General features: G+C 38.6%; 1 protein-coding gene across 1 annotated transcript in view; it reads left to right on the top strand.

Moving 5' to 3' along the window:
• Window positions 1–12,428, top strand: part of cyth3b (cytohesin 3b) — a 51,543-nt gene that overhangs the window by 35,815 nt on the left and 3,300 nt on the right. Inside the window, exons 8-12 of the mRNA XM_073843371.1 lie at window positions 911–1,059; window positions 1,390–1,501; window positions 10,052–10,128; window positions 10,337–10,408; window positions 10,500–10,654. Coding sequence (XP_073699472.1) covers window positions 911–1,059; window positions 1,390–1,501; window positions 10,052–10,128; window positions 10,337–10,408; window positions 10,500–10,654 — 565 coding nt within the window. The remainder of the gene's footprint in view (window positions 1–910; window positions 1,060–1,389; window positions 1,502–10,051; window positions 10,129–10,336; window positions 10,409–10,499; window positions 10,655–12,428) is intronic.

Here is a 12,428-nt window from a genome sequence, read left to right as displayed (position 1 = left end):
TACAATCATCAATTATTAATCATACTTACAGGTAGAAGTTCAGAGGAGCAAGCCGGTCCAAATAAACTGGGCACTGATCCATTTTTTAAAACCAAGCGTTTGGTGAATCCCGCGTTGCAACGTTACTCCCCAAGATTGGAAAAGCAGTCATCAGTAAAATGACGCGAACACAAGATTGGAATTGTACTGCTGAGGTGTTGTTGAAAAAAAATGAATGTTAACCACTCATTCTTTGTAGATTACTCTTTCGGAAATTTACTCTCAGCACAGGATACAGCGTCTTCTTGACATGATGTAATCCACGTGCAAATTGTACTGTTTGTGGGCGGGCAAGTTGTTCGCGACATAGAATGTGGGCGGACATTATGCAAATGTGTAGTTCGTGACGTGTGGCCGTAACAGAAAAAGATTTGAATTGCTGACGACTCGTTTAGGCGAATGTGAGCCGACTCTTTTTTTTGATAGACAAAAACTTCATTTGTCGTGCACTGTCGGCGTCACAACTTTGCAGATAGTTTATGTTCACATACAGCTACATGACACACTACATGAAATATCATATTTGAAAAGGCATAATAGGGGCACTTTAAGGATTTTTAGATATTTTAGCTGGAAACAAGACAAAAAATCTAAGTAAGAAAAGCATTTTTTGCAGTGTATTAGCCACTTAAATTTAAAAGTAGACCACTATTATTATTGCTATTTATGGAGTGAAGGACAGACACAGATGCATTTTTTTTTTTTTTTTTGGTTGTTTGTTTGTTTTTCACCTTTTACAGAGCTCTCTATCAGATATTAAGGACAAAATAATGTGTGATATTTCCAAAAAAGACTTACAACACCTTTAACTGTGCAATTACTTGTGTGGTACGTGTAGTTATTGAGTTATTTATCTGCTTTGTCTTTGCAGACACATGTTATGTCCTGTCCTTTGCCATTATTATGTTAAACACCAGTCTTCACAACCCCAACGTCAGGGACAAACCCGCCGTAGAGCGTTTCATCTCCATGAACAGAGGCATTAATGACGGAGGAGACCTGCCAGAGGAGCTGCTCCGGGTAATTCGATCTCTGATTGCCAAAGCTGAAATTATAGACGATGCATTTAGCCATTAATGATGAATAATGTATTACAACATAACAGATGAAGTAAGAAGATGAAGTCTTTTTTCTTTCTGTTTGGTAGCCAAGCTGGTCAACTATGCTGTGTTTTAGTTCTACTAACTCCTGTTTCTTTCAGTCTCATTTGGGTCACCTTCCATATGGCAGACTTTAAACCTCTGATCTGATCATTATTAATATAGCAGCAGCCATAGGACTCTTTTAAATATTTTACAGAGGCAAACGCGTGTACATTAAGAGCGCTAATGTCCCTTCTCTCTCTCGCAGAACCTGTACGAGAGCATCAAGAGCGAGCCCTTCAAAATCCCAGAGGATGATGGCAACGACCTCACACACACGTTCTTCAACCCGGACAGAGAGGGCTGGCTGCTCAAGTTAGGTCAGAACCAGACTCTTACAGCTTCTTTGGCTGATATTTTCTGTCGAGATTGTGGTTTTACACTGCGTTCTGTCGGAGCCTGTAGGTGGTGTCAGGGAAAGCTGTGAACACAGTGCTGCTCATTAACATCCTAATGGGTTTTTCACATCACTGCGAGGGATTCCTTCAGCAGAAGTACGCCGTCTCATAGGGACAGAGCACCTGACAAATAGAGTTTAGAGCCACTAATGAAAAGTGTGCAGTTTAGTGGAGAAACATATTGTGGGGAGGCAAGAATAAGATGAAGGCAGGAGTATCAAGAAGAATGTAGTATACTTTCTGCTACTCTTTTAAATGTCAGCGTGCACAGACAGCCTTGTGGTGCTTTAATTGATAAATTATGAGGTGCTAGAACAAGGGCTCCTGTTGGACCTGGCAGAAGAGGAAGAGGCACATAATTAAGAAAAAAGTAAGTGTGTAACACCCAATTGAAACACCGTTCACAACCCATTTTACTGGGTAATCTGATGTAAAATGGATTTGGCAAACTCGAATCTGATTGGATAACAGTATAATACTTTTTTTCTGTCTGTCTGGGTACAGAGTGATGTTTATAAGTGGCACAATGTGAGTTTTCTGAGGGAGAGTTTACTGTATTTCGTCTTTTTTGCTAGGTTACTGGCCTCAAATCTTTAAAAGATCTGAATAGATTTTAGAGCTTTGATAAAAAATGATTTTGCACTTAGTATAAAGTAAACTAGGTCACACTTTATTTTAGAGACCTGTTCTTACTATTAACTTACTATTAACTACAACTTCTGCCTCAATAAATTCCTAATTTGCTGCTTATCAATAGTTAAAAAGTTTAGACATGAGGCTGGAGTAAGAGATCTAAAATGTGGTCAGAGGTGTAAAAGTACAGATATTCAGTGAAAATTTTACTCAATTAAAAATACAAGTATCTGGCCAAAAACATACTTGAGTAAAAGTAAAAAAGTAGAACTTAAAATTGTACTCAAGTATTAACAAAGTAAAAGTACTGGCAGACATACAGAAGTATAGTTAAAGGGAGAGAAAGATGCAAAATGCAATGGCAGAGGTCAAACACGTATATCTAGTGCCACAACAACAATTAAAATGAAGCACAGCGGAACACCGAAAAAAACAAACAAACAGGGAAAGGTATTAAAAGGAAACTCCATCCTTTCCACTCTCATGCCATTCCATATGACTTTCATTTATCAGATGAACACAAAATACAAAGACTAATATTTTAAACTTGACCGTCATGTTCACTTTTTTTGGTTTCTGAAGTGGTCCTGTCCCCTTGCATTATATTCACTAAAAATCTTTGCTTGTGTTCATCTGAAGAAAGAAAGTCATGAACATCTGGCATGACAGAGGTTCAGTAAATGATGAGAGAATTTTTTTATTTTTGGGTGAACTATCCCTTTGAAGAGCTAGATTTGATGCAGAGACATAAAACATATTACAATATGAAACAGAATACAATGGGTTAAATTAATGAGAAGAGTCATAGAATTAAACAAACAACATTAACGCTTTGAAAGGCCACTTTTTGTGGTGTCTATTAAACGTCACTGTCTAAAAGGATAATTAATCTTTTAATTATTTATTTGTGACCCTGGACCACAAAACCAGTCTTAAGTCGCTGGGGTATGTTTGTAGCAATAGCCAAAAATACATTGCATGGGTCAAAAGTACATTTTTTTTTTCTTCAAATATGTAATCAAGTAAAAGTACAAGTACAAGTAGTCAGTTTAAATTGTACTTGATTAAAGTACAAATCCCCAAAAATAATATTTAAGTACAGTAATCAAGTAAAATTACTATTTTACACCCCTGAATATGGTTATGAAAAATAAGACATTAGTATGTTCATTTGCATATTATTTTGTTAAACGCACTTAATTTTGACTCGTTTTTTTCTGAAAACAAGACAATAATTGTTACTCGTCTAGAAAATCCTTCTTGATTTAATAATTTTTAGATATTTTGGCTGGAAACAAGACAAAAAATCTAAGTAAGAAAAGCGTTTTTTTTTTTGCAGTGAGTAAGTCGATACAAATTTTCTGTACAACCCTTTGCAGAGACTGCGAAGAAATGTTATTTCAGAAAAAAAAACACCTCTAAATGGCATGTGAAAACAAAACTATGACTTGCTATTTACAGTAGATGTTTTTAGTGTGCAGTTATTGAATAAGCTCCGATGTGGACCAGACATTATGCCGATAGTCAAATGTCTGGTTTTACAAGATTCGTTTTTTTTTTTTTTTGGAGGGAGCCGATCTGGATCCACGAATGAATCCCTGTAGGGATGTCTATACAAAAACTGATGTGTTTCATTTGTATGTGGCTCTTTTATTCATCTGTCAAGCATCAGATGGCACAGTTTGTGTGTTTCTGATGTCTCGTCTCCCATCTCCGAACATAATGTGTGTCATTTCTATCCTAAATGTGTATTTGTATGTGTTGTGGTGGTGCTTTGTTTTTCATGTATTGATGTTGGACATTCCTTCTTGTTTTCCTTACACACTTTGTCCTTTGACCCCTGCCCTCATTTTCTGTCCTGTGACTGGCTGTCTCTACAGGAGGTACGTAACCAGGACAGATCTATCCCATCATTCCCTCATCTCAACCTCTGGCGCCTCTTTTCATCTCCTGTAACCTTCATTTTATCCTTTCCTGACTGTCATTCAAGGCCTTCCTACTTCCTGTCTGTGGGGATATGTATATTATTGGGTTGCTCTTCTCTGACTGGCTGCTGCTGGGGTCAGAGGTCAGTTTAGTGCACATGGTCTGATTTAGTGGCACACCTTGGCTGTATTGTCTGGCTCGGGACACAAATTCCTTGTTTACTAAGTAATGTCCCAGGAGTCTTGTATACATTGTAATAATGAAGGTACACAGTATACCCACACAATCTTTATGTTTCCCCCTCAGCAGTAAGCGGTGGGGAGCTTTTTCCACTCAAATAATTATGGTTCTCTTCACTAAAAATATCCTGGTTGGTTTTGTGGGAATGTACACTGAAAATGTTTGTACTCGACGAAGGAAATGAAAGGATTAAATCTGATAAAAAACAAACAAGTACTGTACTTACTTGAGAATAGGGTAACACATTAGTATAGGGACCAATTTACACGGTTAACTAGCTGCTTATTAGCATGTGTACTACTAGCATATTGGCTGTTTATTAGTACTTATAAAGCACACTCTGCATGACCATATTCTACATCTTACCCAATATCTAAACTTAACAACTACCTTACTAACTATTAACAAGCAGAAAATTAGGAGTTTATTGAGGCAAAAGTCGTAATTAATGGTTTGTTTTGCAAGGACTGAACCTTAAAACAAAGTGTGAATGAGAATGGTAACACTTTAGAATAGAAAACTATTAACTCACTATTAACTACAAGTTTTTCCTCAATAAAGTCCTTATCTGCCGCTTATTAGTAGTTAATAAGGTATAGTTTGTATAGTATGGAGGCACATTAAGGAATCTAGAATATGGTCATGTAGAATAAAGCATTAATATGTGCTTTATAAGTACTAATAAAGGGCCAATATGCTAGTAATAATCATGCTAACTATTTAATAGCGAGAATTGGTCCTTAAAATTAAGTGTTACCAAAAGTTAGAAACATTAACTAGAAAACATTAGAAACATTAATTTGACTTAGAAACATATACATTTATAATTCATCAGTATTAATAGAAGCTAATAAAACTGATTAATTATAAATGTATAGGTTGAATTTATTTACATTTATTTAATGCACAGAAGTGTGGTTGGTGACATATTCCAATTAATACCTGAAAGTACATTTGAAAGTAAAATGGCCTAATTTTGAAATTTCTGTCAAATAATGTGTCTAAGTGTCATGTCCATGTCGATAAAACATGCGTTCAATATGTTACCATGGCCATGTTTTTATTACGTTAATACAGGCAAGTATAGACGTTTTTCCTGAACACGGAAGTAAGTCCGACTCTTAACTGAAAGAATGCTTTGCATTTCCGGCCTGCATTGTTTCTAGTCAAATTAGGGTATATTCCGAGCTAATAAACTAATGTTAAACCTATTAAAATGTTTTTAAAAAGCACATGGCTCCATAGCGCCATCACTTGGCAATGTCGCAATGACCGTCATTTGTCAGTGCCTGACTTTAATGAGTGTGTAGATGACAGGAAGCAGCGGAAGGTAGCTACATTAAAAACAGATGGACGCTATTTGAATGGGTTCCTATGGAAACCGGAACAGAAAAGCATTCAATCTGACGTTAGAATTCGTAATGGCGGCGCTCATCATTTACTCAGGAAAAAGGTCTATTGCTGCATTTTTTAATTGTGTGGCTTCAGACCTGTATTGCACGGTTCAGAACTAAAATGTCTAGGGAGTGTGTCGCAGCAGGTTAATGTTATTGTGCTGGAAAATGACAAACCCTCTAACCCAAACCCAACTCTAAATCTGTCCGATAGTGTTAACATATGCAAAAGTGATATAAAAACACATTCGGTGTGTTTTAAATTCGTTCTACGTGAGTTTGAGCTGTTTTGTCGAACAGTCAACTGCTGAGCAACTTACCCATACTGTACATATGAAGCTGTATAAGTGACGCTAACGTACAAAAGTATCAGTTTTCAATTCTCACAGCATGTTAAAATTGTTTTGCAGAAATGTCGGTAGAAGCACGTATTGCCACTAAGCCTGGGTACACTCTTAAAAATAAAGGTGCTTCGCAATACAATAGAAGAACCTTTTTTGTCTAAATGGTTCCATAAAGAACCTTTAACACCTGAAGAACCTTTCTGTTTCACAAAATGTTCTTTGATGCAAAAGAAGGTTCTTCAGATTATGAAAAGGTAGGAAAGAGATGTTTTTTTAAAGAACCTTTGACTGAATGGTTCTTTGTGGAACCAAAAATGGTTCTTCTATGGCATCGCTGTGAAGAACCTTTTAAAGCACCTTTATTTTTAAGAGTGTAGCTATTAAAGTCAATGGTATCTTATATATCTGCATACTTATAACTATATTGTTGGACAACTATTGTCTAAAGTATTGTCCAAATGAAGGTATCCTGATCTTTACCCTGTTGGCCAGGAACTAACAGAAGCCTGCATGTCTTAATAGAAGTAATTGGGATTGTGTCATCATTCCTCAACCATTCATCTCCTTCACTGAAAGCCACACGTCATTAAACATCACTTGCAATCTCTTACCCTAGAGACGACCCTCATTTCCCATTTGTGAGTGGCCTTCATTGAGCCGTCACTCCATGAGCTGCATTAGTGCTTTGAATGTCTCTCATGCTGCCATCTTTGTGGCGGCATCATACAGATGAACATCAGAGACAGTGAAAGTACGACATGGGAATAGATTCGCAAGTAGGGAACTGCAGATAGCACGACTCTAGTCTCTCTGTGCCATGCGTTTCTATGCGGATGTGCGTTCAGCATCTGTGGGAAGATGTTGGAGTCAGGAGGGGGGGGGTAGATAAGCCTGAGGCAGCATTGTGCTGGATACACCATGTTATTGCAGCCAAAAACAGAACAGAAGAGTGCCGCTCGCTCTAGAATACAGCAGGGGAAAGATATGACTGCAAATGAGTCAGAGGCTTTAATGTATATGTGAACATGCAGTGTGTGGGGGTGCGCGAGAGATGTCTATATATATATATATGTATCGTTTTTTTGCACAGCATGATAGTGGCATTTCTGTGTTTGGCATGAGACATGGTGACTAATTCAATTGTAAAATGCAATCTAGAACACTCTTGAAAGGTCTGTCTTCTTCGTAAAAGACTGTTGTGTGACTGTCTCTGAAGAATAAACCAAATAAGGCTAGCTCTCTTTGACATCTGTCTCAAATAACTTCTCTCATTGTCATAGCATTGCTCCCAGACATTTCTGTTTTCGTTTGCTGTGGTTAGGAGTTGAAATTGAGTTGGAGTTGTGCACTGGCAGTGAAGAATTCACAGATTAGAGCTGTATTGTTTTCTGAAAGATTCAGCAGATTCTCCATGTGGAATTTCGACTTTGGTTCTTGAAGATAATGTTAAAGGCACCACAAGTGTTCTAAATACAACTGGAAAAATAATAAAGACAGTTCAGACTGTCAGTCCAAATCCGATTGGAATCTGGTCATATGAAGTAAGTGTGAACGTTGAAAATGTTTTTTAATCTCTCATCTGTAAACTCTTTCATCGTGAGTCATGTTTTTGATTCATACCCAAGGATTCCACATCCTAAGTCCGGTTCCATGCCGGCTGAGCTACTGAGCAAGCTTGTTACATCTGGAAAGCGAAACCTATGGAGCTGTAATCATAACTGTGTATGAAACCGATTACAAGTGCTTTCTGTTTTACCGCCTCTAGTGTTCATTTCTGTTGGAAACTGCATTGATACACTATATTGCCAAAAGTATTTGCTGAGCTGCCTTGACTCGCATTTGAACTTAAGCGACATCCCATTCCTAATCCATAGGGTTCAATATGACGTCGGTCCACCCTTTGCAGCTATAACAGCTTTAACTCTTCTGGGAAGGCTGTCAACAAGGTTTAGGAGTGTGTTTATGGGAATTTTTGACCATTCTTCCAGAAGCGCATTTGTGAGGTCACACACTGATGTTGAACGAGAAGGCCTGGCTCTCAGTCTCCGCTCTAATTCATCCCAAAGGTGTTCTATCAGGTTGAGGTCAGGACTTTGTGCAGGCCAGTCAGGATCATCCACACCAGACTCTATCATCCATGTCTTTATGGACCTTGCTTTGTGCACTGGTGCACAGTCATGTTGGAAGAGGAAAGGGGCCAGCTCCAAACTGTTCCCACAAAGTTGGGAGCATGAAATTGTCCAAAATGTCTTGGTATGCTGAAGCTTTTAGAGTTCCTTTCACTGGAACTAAGGGGCCAAGCCCAGCTCCTGAAAAACAACCCCACACCATAATCCCCCTCCACCAAACTTTACACTTGGCACAATGCAGTCAGACAAGTACCGTTCTCCTGGCAACTGCCAAACCCAGACTTATCCATCAGATTGCCAGATGGAGAAACGCGATTCGTCACTCCAGAGAACGCGTGTCCACTGCTCTAGTCCAGTGGCGGCGTGCTTTACACCACTGCATCTGACACTTTGCATTGCACTTGGTGATGCATGGCTTGGATGCAGCTGCTCGGCCATGGAAACCCATTCCATGAAGCTCTCTGCGCACTGTTCTTGAGATAATCTGAAGGCCATATGAAGTTTGGAGGTCTGTAGCAATTGAATCTGCAGAAAGTTGGCTACCTCTTTGCACTATGCGCCTCAGCATCCGCTGACCCCGCTCCGTCAGTTTACGTGGCCTACCACTTCGTAGCTTGCTGATTGCTGTCGTTCCCAAACGCTTCCATGTTCTTACAGCTGACTGTGGAATATTTAGGAGTGAGAAAATTTCACGACTGGACTTGTTGCACAGGGGGCATCCTATCACAGTTCCACGCTGGAATTCACTGAGCTCCTGAGAGCGACCCATTCTTTCACAAATGTTTGTAAAAACAGTGTGCATGCCTAGGTGCTTGATTTTATACACCTGTGGCCATGGAAGTGATTGGAACACCTGATTCCGATTATTTGGATGGGTGAGCGAATACTTTTGGCAATATAGTGTATGTACTTGTACATACAGTATTTCGCATCTTGCGAAAAGGTTCCCACAGGTAAATTTTCGTCCTGAGATCAGGTAGTGTAAACTATAATGCTGTTATTGTTTTTTAGTGTAGGCATACCAATTCAACTTGGTTTTCATAGAAATTAATGCAGATATCAGTAAAACAAAAGAGCGTGACGAGACACAAATCAGTTCTGAACAGTTGCAAAACACAGTGTGGACAGTCAAACATTAAAATCAGATTCCATTTGGACTGAGAATCTGAACAAGGCTTAACTTTTTCCAATCAAGTTTTCATATTGTCTTGCCATTGTTCCACCAAACTTACACCATTGACATATCTGGCTGCTCCAAAATACGGAGCATTGTTTTAATTCTGTCTTAAATGCTATACTTGATGTAGACTTCTGGCCTTGTTGTAGTCCACTACTATCCTTTTTGTTATTAGCAGGTTGATACAGATCCAGCCTCTTCATGGCTTCAGTGTGTCTTTTTGCAGAGCTTGCACTGGAGATGAATTGTCTATGTTGCATTATGTCATTCGAATGAGGACAACAAGGGCTGAGGCTGGTATTTAGGACAGTCTCGAACTCTTCAGGAGTTCAGCCAATTCATAGTTTACAGAGATTGTTAAATGGGACAGGAGAAAATATTACAACATTATAACACTGAAAAATCTATTACATTGTGATTATGCAGAACTAAACTTGGCAAGTTAATCTGCAAATAAATGAGTGCTCGACCAGACGATATTCTTGATGATATTCCAGAAATGACAAACAGCAGCTGTATGTTGTCATTGTTGCATTGTCTCTAGTAATTCACTGCTCAGAAACTGGGTCATTGGCCTTGATTTAGTTTCTGTTTGATGGTTGATAAGTTCTGTTTAATTTTATTTGTAGGTGGACGTGTAAAAACTTGGAAGAGGAGATGGTTTATTCTGACCGACAACTGCTTGTACTATTTTGAGTATACAACAGTAAGTAGTCATCTTTTCTGGGGTTTCCATCAGGAGTGCTCAGTCCTGTTTCTGGAGACCTACATACATGCAGAGTTCAGAAACTTTGCAGGAAGATAGATTGCCAGAAAAAGGACTGCGCACCCCTGGTCTACACCATGTCCTGTCTGAGGGTTTGAGGGATTATTCTCATCCCAGATGCATTTTGATGGGTTTCTTGTGCCTACAGGACAAGGAACCACGTGGAATCATTCCTCTCGAGAACCTCAGCATCAGAGAGGTGGAGGAACCACGGAAACCTGTGAGTGCCCAAACAAACTTGAAAGTTAATGTTAAACTCTACGAGATTATGAAAACGTCATGCCTTACATTTTGTTTATCTCCTCATGTAGAACTGCTTCGAGTTGTACAATCCCAACCATAAAGGCCAGGTGATCAAGGCGTGTAAGACAGAGGCAGACGGAAGGGTGGTGGAGGGAAACCACGTCGTCTACAGGATATCAGCACCCACACCAGAGGAGAAAGAAGAATGGATCAAATCCATTAAGTAGGATTTCCTTCCTATTGAATATATTTGAATTATTAAATAGTCTTGTTCAGTGCTCTCATCACTGGCTTTCCCACTTACTGAAGAAATAACGTTGCACCAGACCTTAAACCCAACCAAAGCAAACATAAGATAAAAATACATTTGCTGAAGCAACCATGCCATTTTAGTTTGCTTCTACAAGTCTTTGCACATTTTCTTGATGCATCGATGAAAACATCCTGCCAATTCATATGCATTCATCTTCGAATATGATTTTTTTAATGTTAGACAACTTTTGCTACAAAGATTAAAAGAGAAATAAGAAACTACACGATTAAAAGAACTAACAGTCAAAGTGCAAAAAAAATCTTGATGGTCCCAGACATGTTTTGTGAGTTTCACTCTTACTAGTTTTTGGAACAGAGCTATCAGCTGTGGTTTGGTTCATGTTGGGACAGCAATGGATTTTAACAGCACTAGTCATGATGGTGTTTTAAATAGAAACTGCACTTCCCCCTCATCCACAGCCGTGTGTTTTCATGGGGCGTCAGTGGAGATTAGTCAGAGCTTAACCCCCCACAAACCATCAACTCCAGCGGGACCAACAGACCTGTTGCAATCTCTTCTCTCCGTTAATCCAGGCCTAACACTAGCGTGTCTCATCTCTCAGAGACATGTTGTAGGATGAGAGGGTTTATCACAAGCACATTTTGCCTAGTCGGCACAGTTATGACCCACTATCCTTATCTGCTTATCTGTAATCATGCTTTATACGCTCAGGATAAAGGACCATTCAGTCACGCTTTGGAAGCAGTCTCAGGAACAGAAACAAGCACTTCCCAAGGGTTTTAAGCCATTCAGCAGAAGTAAGTTATGGCAGTGTATCTGATGGGGTTATCTGTGCAGAATCTGAACCCACAGAACTTAAAATGTAGAACTTAATTTGAACACATTTTAAATCAGCAAAAGTCTTAAGATTTTCCCCAAGAATCAGTGTAGAAATTGTAAAAAGAGGAAGGATATCATGACATCAAATTGTATATAAGTGACATCCTGTTAAAAAAATTAATATGTACTATTTTTAATTGTAATTTTTGATAGTCCAATCAAAAACTCAGATTAAGATATTACATACTAAAGCAATACTATACTATTCTGAAAATAGAGTGTTCCCATTGTCCAGCAGCCTCTGCCATAACAAAGATGCAAAGAGTACTCACTCTGCTCTGCATCTCCAAGAACTCACAGTTTCAGCTGTTTATAGTGTTTTTAGAGAGGAAGAGGGTCTCAAAAAAGGGAAGAATATAGCTCTGTTCCAATATAGTGAGCTGCGTAGAACTGTACCTAAACCTGCAGTGACCTACAAAATGATATGAATGAATAAAAGTCCACTTAAGTGTATTTAGTAAACCTTCATGACTGTTTCTAATTCCATTATTTAAAAAAAAAATTAATGTTAAGTTCGAAGTTTTACTTTTAAATCAGTATGTTTTAATCTTTTGTCATGATTTAAAGAAGAACACTTACTTTGATGCATTGACAATCATACCTGTAAAGTACTGTATTAAAATGTTATTAAAATTTTAATATAATAATTGTCAGGGTAACCAATGAGGGAGAGTCTAATGAGCATGTGACAATAATGAATGAATGAATGAATAATGCATTTGTATAGCGCTTTCATTGTGTATTTCCGTACACCCAAAGCGCTTTACAATCATATGGGGGATCTCTCCTCAACCACCACCAGTGTGCAGCATCCACTTGGATGATGCGTCGGCAGCCACAGTAC

The sequence above is a fragment of the Garra rufa genome, chromosome 1 (assembly GCF_049309525.1).
Source record: "Garra rufa chromosome 1, GarRuf1.0, whole genome shotgun sequence".
Taxonomy (NCBI): Eukaryota; Metazoa; Chordata; class Actinopteri; order Cypriniformes; family Cyprinidae; genus Garra; species Garra rufa.
This window is presented reverse-complemented; position numbering and strand designations above follow the sequence as displayed.